Consider the following 16,118-nt stretch of genomic DNA (forward strand, 5'->3'; position numbering starts at 1 on the left):
TTGCCATTGCATTGATCTCTGAAGCCATATGTTATCAGGTATTTGTTCGAGGTCATTTTGACGAAATCAGTGGTCACTTCCTATTCTTGTAACCCTTGTGATAAAACCATATTTTTTCCCTAAAAATGTTGCCATGGTAACACAGCACAGCCATATTGAACCCGATTTATGCACATCCTTCTGCCTGGTATAATTCAATCACCATTGCTATTCAGGAGTGTTTTGCATAGTTTTGATAGTAGTTTTACATGTTGTGAAATGTCCTTTAGATATATTACAAAATTGAATTTTACGAACAATTTTTAAGCTCCTTTCATCTTTATCAAAGCTCCATGCCAGAGTCATATGAGCTGTTTCATTCATCATGGTCTAATAAGTTATTAATTATTTTTTCAATACAGTTGTGTTTATTCTAACATTAAGACAATTTGTTGAATTAACGCGAAGCAAGTGAAATCATTAAATTTACTTCCACACTTCTCATTGACAACACCATGTGAGGCTCCTTATGTCACTGATACATTGGCATTCTCTTTCAATGTACGTCTGTTACGGTATCATGGTATAAGCTGTTGTTTACTTTTGAAATTATTTCCGATTTATGATATCTTTTTATTTGTAATAAACTGTTTGCAGTTAAAATTGTACATGTTTTAGTTGTTTGTGAGTGATGGTGAGGATGTCATCAGTGATGGACATCTTGGGTCAGCATGTGGTTAATGGATTCCATGTCACATGATGTGAGTGACATTTTGGCCTGAAGTCCTAGGTTTGATATTTCACACAAGTACATGCCTAAGATCCCTCAGCTGTCTTTGTGGACCAGTGAAATACACTGAATTCTATTTTGTTTGATAGAAAACAGGGGCGGTGGGGTAGCCTAGTGGTTAAAGCGTTGGCTCGTCACGCCGAAGACCCGGGTTCAATTCCCCACATGGGCACAATGTGTGAGGCCCATTTCTGGTGTCCCCCGCTGTGATATTGCTGGAATATTGCTAAAAGCAGCATAAAACTAAACTCAGTCAGTCTGTCAGTGATAGCAGACATTTTATCAAATTTGGTCCGATTCAGTATTCTTTTTATGACATATTGGTCCTGGAGACCATTTTTGTCTACACATCATAGACCAATCATCGACACTGTACCCATTCCTCAACACAATGGCCTGCCTACCCACCAGTAAGATGGCAAGGAAGCCATCAGTTCGTTACATTAGCACCTGGGGTGACAATCAAAATATTCCACCTGGATTTTCCAACAGTTGTTTAACTCTCAAGATAACTGTACAATATATACGCACAAACTCGCATGTATCTGTGTATGGAGTGAGTACGTATGGTTTTAAGCTGCTTTTAGCAATATTCCAGCAATATCACGGCAGGGGACACCAGAAATGGGCTTCATACATTGTACCAATGTGGGGAATCGAACTCGCGTCTTCGGCATGATGAGCGGACGCTTTAACCACTAGGTTATCCCACCACCTCATCTGTGTATGGATGTGAGGGAAGGAGAGGACACAAAGCATGAGCACCAACCTTCCACTCCAAAAGACCAAAGTAACCAGATTGTTTTGAATTTCTTTATTCACACTTCTCAGTCAACACTTCACACACTTTGTTCACGTTTACCAGAATTACATCTTCACTTCTTACAATACCTGAAATTTACATGTTGGCATATGTACAGCTTGAAGAAATTGACTAGCACAGGCTGAGAACACCAGTCTTCATATTAGGGCTGTTACAATTTGGTGAATTGATCCATATCCCTTCATGAATTCAATTATTCACAATCATTGTATTTGAAATCACTAGAATCAAGTTTTCAGTGTCATTAACAAAGCAAGATATGCAGAATATATCCAAGCCATGCAGCATAATTATCAATAATTCTTTTTTAAATATCTTTTTTAATGTACAATCATTGATAATTTGACAGAAATGTCCATGGACATTGTCATAATAAATTAAAAGTGTCAACATGGTCAAAATAAAAAAAATAATTATTTTTTTTACTGAACATGAAGAATAATCAACTACTGACTTGTAATTGTATTTTTACCTAGTTTTCATATTCACTCACCAATATTTGTGATACTGACTGACTGACCGAGTATGGTTTTACGCCGCTTTTAGCAATATTCCAGCAACATCACGGCGGGGGACACCAGAAATGGGCTTCACACATTGTACCCATGTGGGGATTCGAACCCGGGTCTTCGGCGTGACGAGCCAACGCTTTAACCACTAGGCTACCCCACCGCCCAATATTTGTGATATGTATCATATTCTGCTCATAGTGGATTGGTTGTAGCCCTCATACATATCCAACTAATCAACACCTTGGACGCTAAATGTAACATCTATGAAAGTATACAACTATTCCCTCATGCTTTTCATTCTGTGGAACTAATGAACACATGACAGAGATCAACCATACCTAATTGTTTTCTTATTTAACAATGTAAGAATTGGTAAGGATGGTCACAAAGCTTCACTTAAGTCCGATTTCAAAAACAGCATACAAGATTTCTAATGAATAATTGGATTATCTATTTTTTGAGATTCGATGATTGTTATACTTTTTATAGAGGAAGTTGATTCTCTTCCGTGTCTGAAAGTACTTGGTAGGGTATAATGTCTTCAGCTTGTTGCCTTGGAAACGCATCCGCCGCAGCAGTCGCTGAAGTTCATTGCCATTGAAGCCAATAAGCCATTCAGGACCTCGCATCAGATCCACAGGGTGAACATTCCCACTCCCAAGAATATCTGGAAGCAGAATCATAGGAAACGGCCAAAATTATTGTGTGCTTTCCATTCCTTGACAGTCTAATGAAGTTTAAAAAACATCATTTTCACATCCATCGTAATTAAATATAGACACAAACTGCACAAATCTCTTGCTTCATTTCGCATTCATATCATTATTTTATAAGGATATTGGAAAAACCGCCTGCACACTCAACCTGATACACCAACCCTTAATAAGGATGTTACATAATGAATACTGTAAATCATAAATTTACGCATCACCAAATTAGTTGGAAGCCCTGGCCTGAAATGTGTCCGGAGAATTATGTGAGTAGTCCTGCCATTGAACTGGATAACTAATTGGCAGCCCAAAACACTAAGACTGCAGATTTAGAATTCTATTATAAACTTAGGGGTGATAGCAGTTTCATTTGTAAATATACACATGTAAACAGTGGTAAATACTATATTCAAGTTGTGAATTCGTACAAATATACTAAAGAAAATATCTTTGCTGCAAATGTTTCGTCTGAATTGAAGAAGTGCAATTAGATATTGTTTTGCTTGTTGGCGACACTTCATCATCTCAGCATCCAAAATCATGAAAATTTCAATGTTTGAACTCTGCTCCTATCATCTACTTTTGTTGATCTGTGATGTCCAGTGGTACATGTGCTTGGATAAAGTTCTCTATCAGTCTCACCAATGTAGTCATTTTGTCCAAACAATGCTTTCTTCTTACTCCAATTGTCAGGTTGTTTGTATGTTGGTATTGGCAGAGGTCTCCTTCCATACCGTGGCAGTACGCCTGTAACAAAAAAAATATATATGTTAATGACCGGTACTCAGAAATAAGATGACTGACATAACAGAACTGATTCAATGATTCAGAATAAACTTCCTTTGGGAGTGTTTATTGAATGAGGGTGTTCATATCCACCTATTAATATTACCATGATTACATTCGGAATATATCTCATGGACAATTATATACCACCATGATTTTATTTGTTTATATGCATATACATAAGAGTGTCTTTGTATGTATGTAAGAGTAGTGTCAGGGCACTGTAGCTCACCTGGATATCGAGACAATGCCAATATCTTGCTTTAACAATATGGCTCCCAAGGTAGCCATACTGAACATCAGAATAACACTTCTTGTGCAAATTGGATATTATTATCATGATCGTTGCTGAATACAGCTACACGGATCCAGTTTTAGTCTATCTCTGAGACCCAAGAGAAAATAAAAAGATTAGTCCAGGTTGTTTAGAACGATTGCCCTGAAACACAGAATTCATCTCAGCTCCAGGATTTCTTTTTTGTCTCTTGCAGATATACACACATGTATTATTAAAACAGTTATGTTTATTTCTGGAACTAAATGTCAGTCTAATGCTGTTCCCGAGGGATTATTTACGGAGCACAAAATGATGCATTTTGAGGAATTCAGTGCCAAGGTAAACATTTAACATATCACTAAGCGAACTGAGTTCGACATTCTGGTGATTTCGACTATTGCACTGCTTGCGCTGTAACTTGGGAGTACTTGCGCAATCGGAGTGCACAAGCAGTTTCATCGGTAGGGCAGATGTCATGAGAAGTTTTAATGACAATGGAAATCCGGAAGATAAGTTACATAAAAGCAAACAAACATCAATATTATTTACCCGAGAATACCACTTCAGATGCAAAATCAGTTGCCTTTATAACAAAAAAATAGCAAGCGAAAATTCAATAAGATCAGTCATCTGCTTGTGACAGGCAATATATAAATAGGAAGCCTTGTGATCACAATACTCCCTCGCAGTGCTGAGCGAAAAGTATGGCTCATCGTCGAAAACCCGTACAAAATCCCCAAATGTGGAAAGTGGCAACAGTTTCGCCGATACGATGTCATCAATGCAATCTTTGTCGTATGAAACACTTGATATTTTTGTGTGAAATAGATGAATTTATCCTTCATCACTCAAGGTTAGTAAAATAAAAGTATAAATGCAATTACATTTTTGTCTTACATCGTCGAAAACCCCTGATACCGGGAGCGCGCAAAAGTGAGTGAGTAAGTGGAGTGGAGTTTAGTTTTACACCGTCTGGATCAGACAATCCAGTGATCAACAGCATGAGCATCGATCTGCGCAATTGGGACCCGATGACATGTGTCAACCAAGCCAGTGAGCCTGACCACCCGATCCCGTTAGTCGCCTCTTACGAAAAGCAAGGGTTAAACTTACTGAAGATCAATTCTAATACAGACCCAGATTAACATGATTAAGCCAAATGAAATCTCACCTCCTGCAAACATTTTGGGAACATATCCGTATCTTCTCGGTCCCGGGTTTCTGTACGGCGACGGTGGGGTGTACTCTGTAGTCTGACGAGAGCTGGATGACGCACATTTGGACTGACTAACAGCAGATGAAACAGCCATGACCCGATGTAGTTCAAAAGATCCAAATATTGGCCGGTTTGCCAACACCTTGCTCTGCTGAAGACATGCCTTCGCATAAACGTTCGCGACTGAGCTAAGCTTAGAGAACTGTCTCCATAAAGATGCCATATTTGCTAAAGTACTGGTGACGTTCGTTTACTTCTTTTTACATAACTGAGACTGGTTATACTCAGATAGCGCATAAAAGAAGCATTTCTTCCATGGGCGCAGACATATGTAATCGGGACTTCTGGGTAAATGAAACAAGAACGATAACTCAATGTCCATACCCGTGGGTTACGCGAGTGTAATAACTGCACGAGCGTAAAATCACCAAACCTGGAAAAGTATATACCAATCACGACCCTTATAGCAGACTGTGGCGAAAAAGCGTCATTAGAAACCAATCTTTATCCAATAAAATCGCTTCTTACAACTGTGAAAATACTCTCGGCAAGGGTACAGTTATGTTGTTGATGTTCAGAGCTTTCGAACGATACCCGACATCAAACGATTCGCCTCCCATGTTTTTCATACGAAGCTTCGAAAACGGAGGTATTTTCCGTTGTTGTGTCATGTTACCGAGCGGAAAGCCACTGATATCGGGAAATAGGCAACCATACATATTATTTAAGAAATCTTTTTATAATAATTTTCTGATCACGTAAAAATGAAAATATAAACGAAAAATGCACGGGCATGTTATGACATGTCACAAATGGAAAAAAATCGCCATAGTTTTTGCTTCTTTCGTGGTTTATCTGGACGTTATAAATGTAAGCTAGCATTTTCATTCAAAAATAATTTTATTTAAGTTGTAGTTGTATCAAGGGGAAGTAACTCGGTGCATATACTGTGGTTTCAGCAGTACGAACTTTTCACTATCCGAACGTTTTTTTTAAAAAACCCAAAGTGTTCGTATTAACGAGGTCTGACTGTATACGTAGAAAATAGTCAAAACAGTGTACGATAGATGCGAATGGCCCTCACAATTACAAAATGTCAGAGCCTGAGTAAGACAAATTCATGTTGAATGGATGGTGCGGGTTCGAATCCCGGATGGGGACTTAACCCCCCAAAAGTACTAGAATTTGTACTTTACAAAGAAAGAGTAATCCCAAATATAATATATGTTACATTTGACCACTTTCTAAAATGGCATTGTGTAATCAATGAATGGATGGGTTCAATATATTATAGGTGAATTCAAGTGTGAGCTGATATGGTACCGGTGACGTCATCAGTCATCGCATTGCTTTTTGTCCCACCATCCATTGAAACCTTATTACGTAAGTGATTACAAAGTGACGTAAAAAGAATCTCTCGTAACCTCCGTTTCCAAAGTACATTGCTTCATGCAGGTCCATATGATAATATCCTGAAAGAAGTGTGGCACTTTGGGAAGCATTTTGCATCAACATAGCTCAACGCCCGCGTGTGAAATCATCTCACCTTCATCCTTAAGCGTTTACCACAAAACAACGTGGAAAGACTCGCTCTATGGATCTCTTCAAATTGAAGTGCTTATATACTCATACAGGTAGCTTTTGCCAGACAGACAGACAGACATTTTATTTCAGTAATGTAGGCCATTGGCCCATAATACAACATAGTGCAAATATAAAGAATACATACATGCTGGATATAGGATAACGATTGAAATACAGGGTCAATTAGTTGTAGTGGTGGGTTTACTTCTTAGTTTTAATACAGTGGAGAGGAATGTAGTTAATGGTTTTAGATAATTTATGTTGTTACAAGTAATTAAACGCACAGAAGTTTCAATTGTTGGAGGGTAGCTTTTGCCAGAGCCTTAACCTTAAATAGTCTTAAATCTTTAATGATTAATCAATATTTCCATTGCCCATGAGGAAAACAACACACCTTTAGAGTCCCAAGTGAATAATAAATAATGAACGATAACAGTGTCTTAGGTTGTTACAATTCCGTTGACGAACCTAAGCGCTGACTGACATAAATATGATCGATATTGACACTGCTTCCGTTTATACTACATGCACATGTAATCTATGTTATGACTTTTTCCTATGCGAGAGCGTAGGCCTTAGGCCTCGCTCAGAGATGGCTTAAGTTGTCTATAGCTTATCAGACATGGCTCAATGGTTAAACATACTTTTCAACAACAACAGAAGATAAACTGCAGTGTGTTCAAAGTGTGTTTCAACATGTACACTGTGCAGAAAATGAAGGTATTAAATTAGATTCTGTCGAGAATAACCATCAGAAGACGAAACCCAACCTAACCAACACATATACAGTCCAGTGTAGGAGTGAAACTGAATTCCTTGGTGAAAGAGTTAATTTAGTCGGATGGAAAAAATGTCCGTTTTTATCTGACATGGTATCTTCGAGTTCCAGCTGCTCACTAAATACAAAGAACTGATCCGTGTACGCATGGACAAATGGATAGTGGATGTAAGGAGACAACTGTGTATGTCAGCAAAAACAGACACTAAAGAAATCGGTTGCCAACGTTGCTATTCAAATATTTTCCATATGACTGTTGAGGACAAAAGCAGTAACGTAAATGACAATTATATTGCCATGATGATTCTAAGCCTGCAAAAATAGTACAACTGTATTACATTGTTTGAAAACATCAATTGTATTCACTTTACACTAAATCTCATCTTAAACATCCTAGATCTTATTTTTTAATTGGTAAATATTTGAATATAATTATTTTGTCCTCGTAGGTAAAAGCGTCCTTGCCAAAGATCAATCTCCTGTCTGAAAATTTCAGAGGACGAAATGACTACAGAGCGAAAATGCACACCAGAAAAGGGCTTCACACATTGTACCCATGTGGGGAATCGAACCAGGTCTTCGGCGTGACGAGCGAACGCTTTAACCACTGGACTACCCCACCGCCCCATTAAGAGTATGAGGAAATGGGAATTTTGAAGACGATCTTAAGTGCAAAGGTGAAAACGTTTCAAATTTAAAACATCTCGACAAATGGCACATTTGCCTCACTGCAAACCCTCTTGCATTTTACCTTTGTATTGCGTGTGAACAATTTTCTTGATCAATAATAATTTCATTTTAGTACTCTTTAAAGCAGCGAGAGAACGCATGAAGGAACCACAGCCGTTCTTTAATAGATTATTTACAATTTAAAGGGTTCAATAGTTGCATGCATCATCATTCATGTTACGAACAAAGGGATATTTGTATTGGATAGGTCGCGCAAGGAAAACGGAGATAAAAACATGAGTAGAAGCAACTTGAAGAAATTGATACATTGTATCCTCTTCATGATTCTTATACACGCATCTCCAGACATGTGTGACGGAATCTTTCAAAACATCAAGTAAATAAAACTTCCTTGAGCTAAGGAACTGAACAAAAATCTGAAATACATGGCCGTAATCAAACACAAATCAGCTAAGGGACTGGTTATTTATTGTTTGGATGAGAGTGAGATTTAGTGTGTAGAAGTCATTACAATATAAAAGCTTATTTATGTGTACATTTGATTATTATTTGATTATTATTTATATGGGACATGAACAAATATCACATCTATTCAGGGATGAGGGTGTAAAATAACTGTACAGAAACTGGGGTGGGTAAATCATGAAACAGTCCCAAGATCTCTCTCCACTAATAGAACAAACTAAATCCCCGTCTCACTCTAACGACAACATGAATAGTTCGCCTGTAAATAGAGTGAGTGAGTTTGGTTTTACGCCGCTTTTTAGCAATATTCCAGCAACATCACGGCGGGGACACCAGAAATGGGCTTCACACATTGTACCCATGTGGGGATTCTGAACCCGGGTCTTCGGCGTGACGAGCCAACGCTTTAACCATTAGGCTACCCCACCACCCCTGTCTGTAATAGAACTCATGGGAACACCATTTACTGACTCTCAACAGCTGACTAGACAACTCAACATCATTTACACATCAGACTGACGGATGACTCAACATCATTTACACACCAGCTAACTACACAACTCAACATCATTTACACATCACCTGACTACATGACTCAACATCATTTACACATCACCTGACTACACGACTCAACATCATTTACACATCAGCTGACTACATGACTCAACATCATTTACACATCAGCTGACTACATGACTCAACATCATTTACACATCAGCTGACTACACGACTCAACATCATTTACACATCAGCTGACTACACGACTCAACATCATTTACACATCACCTGACTACTTGACACAACATCATTTACACATCAGCTGACTACATGACTCAACATCATTTTTACACATCAGCTGACTACACGACTCAACATCATTTACACATCAGCTGACTACATGACTCAACATCATTTACACATCAGCTGACTACATGACTCAACATCATTTACACATCACTACATGACTCAACACTATCATGACTCAACATCATTTACACATCAGCTGACTACACGACTCAACATCATTTACACATCAGCTGACTACATGACTCAACATCATTTACACATCAGCTGACTACATGACTCAACATCATTTACACATCAGCTGACTACATGACTCAACATCATTTACACATCAGCTGACTACACGACTCAACATCATTTACACATCAGCTGACTACATGACTCAACATCATTTACACATCAGCTGACTACATGACTCAACATCATTTACACATCAGCTGACTACATGACTCAACATCATTTACACATCAGCTGACTACATGACTCAACATCTCAACATCATTTACACATCAGCTGACTACATGACTCAACATCATTTACACATCAGCTGACTACATGACTCAACATCATTTACACATCAGCTGACTACATGACTCAACATCATTTACACATCAGCTGACTACATGACTCAACATCATTTACACATCAGCTGACTACATGACTCAACATCATTTACACATCAGCTGACTACACGACTCAACATCATTTACACATCAGCTGACTACATGACTCAACATCATTTACACATCAGCTGACTACATGAGCTGACATCATTTACACATCACTGACTACACGAACATCATTTACACATCAGCTGACTACACGACTCAACATCATTTACACATCAGCTGACTACATGACTCAACATCATTTACACATCAGCTGACTACACGACTCAACATCATTTACACATCAGCTGACTACACGACTCAACATCATTTACACATCAGCTGACTACACGACTCAACATCATTTACACATCAGCTGACTACACGACTCAACATCATTTACACATCAGCTGACTACACGACTCAACATCATTTTACACATCAGCTGAGCGACTCATCGACTCAACACATCAGCTGACTACATGACAACATCATCATTTACACATCAGCTGACTACACGACTCAACATCATTTACACATCAGCTGACTACATGACTCAACATCATTTACACATCAGCTGACTACTATCACGACTCAACATCATTTACACATCAGCTGACTACACGACTCAACATCATTTACACATCACATCAACATGACACATCAGCTGACTACATGACTCAACATCATTTACACATCAGCTGACTACATGACTCAACATCATTTACACATCAGCTGACTACACGACTCAACATCATTTACACATCAGCTGACTACATGACTCAACATCATTTACACATCAGCTGACTACACGACTCAACATCATTTACACATCAGCTGACTACATGACTCAACATCATTTACACATCAGCTGACTACATGACTCAACATCATTTACACATCAGCTGACTACATGACTCAACATCGACTCAACATCATTTACACATCAGCTGACTACATGACTCAACATCATTTTTACACATCAGCTGACTACACGACTCAACATCATTTACACATCAGCTGACTACATGACTCAACATCATTTACACATCAGCTGACTACATGACTCAACATCATTTACACATCACCTGACTACATGACTCAACATCATTTACACATCAGCTGACTACATGACTCAACATCATTTACACATCAGCTGACTACATGACTCAACATCATTTACACATCAGCTGACTACATGACTCAACATCATTTACACATCAGCTGACTACATGACTCAACATCATTTACACATCAGCTGACTACATGACTCAACATCATTTACACATCACACAGCTGACTACACTGACTCAACATCATTTACACATCAGCTGACTACATGACTCAACATCATTTACACATCACCTGACTGCAGCTGACTCAACTCATCATCATTTACACATCAGCTGACTGACTCAACACTGACTACATGACTCAACATCATTTACACATCAGCTGACTACACGACTCAACATCATTTACACATCACCTGACGACTCAACATCATTTACACATCAGCTGACTACATGACTCAACATCATTTACACATCACCTGACTGACTCAACATCATTTACACATCACCTGACTACATGACTCAACATCATCATTTACACATCACATCACCTGACTACATGACTCAACATCATTTACACATCAGCTGACTACATGACTCAACATCATTTACACATCACCTGACTACATGACTCAACATCATTTACACATCAGCTGACTACATGACTCAACATCATTTACACATCAGCTGACTACATGACTCAACATCATTTACACATCAGCTGACTACATGACTCAACATCATTTACACATCAGCTGACTACACGACTCAACATCATTTACACATCAGCTGACTACATGACTCAACATCATTTACACATCAGCTGACTACTAAACTCAACATCATATACACACCACCTGACTACACGACTCAACATCATTTACACATCAGATGACCAACAAAAACAAACGCCTGGGTAGCCTGACAACAACTATCCTGCCAGTGAAGTTTGCACGCTTTGGCTTGCTATGTGACCTGGTCCCGATGATGTTGATAATTAATCACATGTGACCAACGCTCTCGCCAAATTAACCAGACACCAAAGGACGTGGTAGTAGATTAAATCGGTGTCGTATTCAACGATGACCTTGAAGTTCCGCTTGTTGTCATGTTGCAGTAATTTGTTAATTTCCCTTAATGGACCTCATTTCCTGTCATTCATTTGAAAAGTGACCTCATTTAGAGCAGATAATAGTTATAATACGTCCATGCTCTTAATTTGACAGGAAAGTAAGTAAATGTTGAGAGGTCTCGAAACGAGCTCGCTGTATTCTTAGACATGTTTAATATTTACCGTAAATGGTGAAAAAAGTTCGCTGTGTCCAAGATTTGTGGTTTTGGTATTACTTTCAATTAGGCATGTCAATTTTGCAATAAAGAATTGCCAGAAGGTTTTTGAAAGTTGCACCCCAGACTGATAGCGTCTCATGGGAGACATGACACACCACGTATGCATGTTGCCAACCTTGGCAGTTAGTTGAACATCCTCCGTCAGGTCTTCAAGATAACAGAACGGGGCACTGAGATCTATGTATTTTGGTGCTCCATTCCTCGATTAACGTTGTTTACTGTAGCGACTGGTAAACAGTCCAATCTACCCACTACCCACGATATCCATACTAGATTATTATGTTCAGTTTGTTTTTGACCTTCCTGAGTTCTGTCTAAATACTCGAAATCGTCATTAGTTAAGTGCATACTTTAATCAATCAACAGGAATGGACCTTGTGTCCACCTTGAAGTCATTAACAAACAGTTAGAAAGCAAAACTGTGGACACAGTATGTTTTTTCTCATGAAGCAACCCTAATTAATGACCAGTAATGGATAAAACTGCGTTTCACAAACATCGTTTTGTGTTGAATAACAAAACGGTAATTAGAAACATATTGACTGCTATTTGTATATGGTCACTGTTAGGATGTTTGGTGATTGTAAACATCCATAGGACGACCTAAGTGATGTGCATGGGTTGTGCGAGTATGTTGTTAGTGCGTGTGCGTGTGCGTGTGCTTGTGCGTGTGTCTGTTAGTGTGTGTGACAGTTGCCGGAGTAGTAGTGTGTGTATATATGAATGAGTGAGTGAATTTAGTTTTACGCCTCACTCAGCAATATTCCATCTATATGGCGGCGGTCTGTAAACAATCGAGTCTGGACCAGACAATCCAGTGATCAACAGCATGAGCATCAATCTATGCAATTGGGATACGATGACATGTGTCATCCAAGTCAGCGAGCCTGACAACCCTATCCCGTTAGTCGGTTCGGACGACAAGCATGGGTTACTGAAGATCAATTCCAACCCGATTCCTCACGGATCGTGTGTGTGTGTGTGTGTGTCTGTACGTGCGTGCGTGTGTGTGTGTGTGTTGGTTATGTGTTCATTTGTGTGTGTTCCTGCATGTGCTGGCGAATGTTCATGTGTTGGTTATGTGTGTGTTGGATGTGTGGATGTGTAAATATTGTGTGTGTATGTATAGGTTAGTGTATGTATTGGTTGTGGGTATGTATTTGTGTTGACTGATATGTACGATGATTGTGTTTGCTGATTGTGGATGTATCTCTGTGTGTTAGTTTCTAGTTGGTGGTTGTGTGAATGTGTCGTTTGTGTGTTAGAAGTCTCTAGTTGGTGGTTGTGTGAATGTGTCGGTTGTGTGTAAGTCTCTAGTTGGTGGTTGTGTGAATGTGTCGGTTGTGTGTAAGTCTCTAGTTGGTGGTTGTGTGAATGTGTCGGTTGTGTGTGTTAGTTTCTAGTTGGTGGTTGTGTGAATGTGTCGTTTGTGTGTAAGTCTCTAGTTGGTGGTTGTGTGAATGTGTCGGTTGTGTAATGTAAGTCTCTAGTTGGTGGTTGTGTGAATGTGTGTGGTTGTGTGTGTTAGTTTCTAGTTGGTGGTTTTGTGAATGTGTCGGTTTGTGTTAGTTTCTAGTTGGTGGTTGTGTGAATGTGTCAGTTGTGTGTTGTGTTAGTTCTAGTAAAGTGGTTTTGTGAATGTGTCGGTTGTTGTGTGTTAGTTTCTAGTTGGTGGTTGTGTGAATATGTCGGTTTGTGTGTTAGTTTCTAGTTGGTGGTTGTGTGTGAATGTGTCGGTTGTGTGTTAGTTTCTAGTTGGTGGTTTGTGTGAATGTGTCAGTTAATGTGTTAGTTTCTAGTTTGTGGTTGTGTAAATATTTTGCTTGTGTGCGTTAGTTTCTAGTAAGTGGTTGTGTGAATGTGTCGTTTGTGTGTGTTAGTTTCTAGTTGGTGGTTGTGTGAATGTGTCGGTTGTGTATGTTAGTTTCTAGTTGGTGTTTCTGTGAATATTTTGCTTTGTGTGTGTTAGTTTCTAGTTTGTGGTTGTGTGAATGTGTCGGTTGTGTGTTAGTTTCTAGTTAGTGGTTGTGTGAATATTTTGCTTGTGTGTGTTAGTTTCTAGTTTGTGGTTGTGTGAATGTGTCGGTTGTGTGTTTTAGTTTCTAGTTGGTGTTTCTGTGAATATTTTGCTTGTGTGTGTTAGTTTCTAGTTTGTGGTTGTGTGAATGTGTCGGTTGTGTGTGTTAGTTTCTAGTTGGTGGTTTTGTGAATGTGTCGTGCGTTAGTTTGGTTTGTGTGTTAGTTTCTAGTTGGTGGTTTTGTGAATATGTCGGTTGTGTGTTAGTTTCTAGTTGGTGGTTGTGTGAATGTGTCAGTTGTGTGTTAGTTTCTAGTTGGTGGTTGTGTGAATGAATGTGTCAGTTGTGTGTTAGTTTCTAGTTGGTGGTTGTGTGAATGTGTCGAGTTAATGTGTTAGTTTCTAGTTTGTGGTTGTGTGTGAATGTGTCGGTTGTGTGTTAGTTTCTAGTTGGTGGTTGTGTGAATGTGTCAGTTGTGTGTGTTAGTTTCTAGTTGGTGGTTGTGTGAATGTGTCAGTTAATGTGTTAGTTTGTGGTTGTGTAAATATTTTGCTTGTGTGCGTTAGTTTCTAGTAAGTGGTTGTGTGAATGTGTCGTTTGTGTGTGTTAGTTTCTAGTTGGTGGTTGTGTGAATGTGTCGGTTGTGTATGTTAGTTTCTAGTTGGTGTTTCTGTGAATATTTTGCTTGTGTGTGTTAGTTTCTAGTTTGTGGTTGTGTGAATGTGTCGGTCGTCAGTGTTAGTTTCTTATTGGTGGTTGTGTGAATATGTCGTTTGTTGTGTGTTAGTTTCTAGTTGGTGGTTGTGTGAATGTATCAGGTGTGTGTGTTAGTTTGTAGTTGGTGATTGTGTGAATGTGTCAGTTGTGTATGTTAGTTTATGCGTTGAGTGTTTTGAGTGTTGGTTGTGTGAATGTTTTGATTGTGTGTGTTAGTTTATGCGTTGAGTGTTTTGAGTGTTGGTTGTGTGAATGTTTTGATTGTGTGTGTTAGTTTATGCGTTGAGTGTTTTGAGTGTTGGTTGTGTGAATGTTTTCATTGTGTGTGTTAGTTTATGCGTTGAGTGTTTTGAGTGTTGGTTGTGTGAATGTTTTCATTGTGTGTGTTAGTTTATGCGTTGAGTGTTTTGATTGTTTGTTTTGTGTGAATGAATTTTCATTGTGTGTGTTTGTTTATGCGTTGATGTTTTGAGTGTTTGTTGTGTGAATGTTTTCATTGTGTGTGTTTGTTTATGCGTTGAGTGTTTTGAGTGTTTGTTGTGTGAATGTTTTCATTGTGTGTGTTTGTTTATGCGTTGAATGTTTTGAGTGTTTGTTGTGTGAATGTTTTTCATTGCGTGTGTTTGTTTATGCGTTGAGTGTTTTGAGTGTTTGTTGTGTGAATGTTTTGATTGTGTGTGTTTGTTTATGCGTTGAGTGTTTTGAGTGTTTGTTGTGTGAGTGTGTTTTATTGTGTGTGTTAGTTTATGCGTTGAGTGTTTTGAGTGTTGGTTGTGTGAATGTTTTGATTGTGTGTGTTAGTTTATGCGTTGAGTGTTTTGAGTGTTGGTTGTGTGAATGTTTTGATTGTGTGTGTTAGTTTATGCGTTGAGTGTTTTGAGTGTTGGTTGTGTGAATGTTTTGATTGTGTGTGTTAGTTTATGCGTTGAGTGTTGGTT

General features: G+C 38.7%; 1 protein-coding gene across 1 annotated transcript; it reads right to left on the reverse strand.

The window, feature by feature from the left end:
- Positions 1 to 2,293: 2,293 nt before the first annotated feature.
- LOC124271871 (39S ribosomal protein L51, mitochondrial-like) lies at positions 2,294 to 5,447 on the reverse strand. Its single transcript, XM_046707027.1, has 3 exons — positions 5,049 to 5,447; positions 3,457 to 3,561; positions 2,294 to 2,771 (listed from the first exon to the last, which is right to left on the reverse strand). The coding sequence occupies exons 1-3, from the start codon at positions 5,314 to 5,316 to the stop codon at positions 2,551 to 2,553; spliced, it is 594 nt and encodes a 197-aa protein (XP_046562983.1). The 5' UTR covers positions 5,317 to 5,447; the 3' UTR covers positions 2,294 to 2,550.
- Between the last annotated feature and the right edge of the window lie 10,671 nt (positions 5,448 to 16,118).

The sequence above is a fragment of the Haliotis rubra genome, unplaced genomic scaffold (assembly GCF_003918875.1).
Source record: "Haliotis rubra isolate DU_JTF1 unplaced genomic scaffold, ASM391887v1 Scf164, whole genome shotgun sequence".
Classification (NCBI taxonomy): Eukaryota; Metazoa; Mollusca; class Gastropoda; order Lepetellida; family Haliotidae; genus Haliotis; species Haliotis rubra.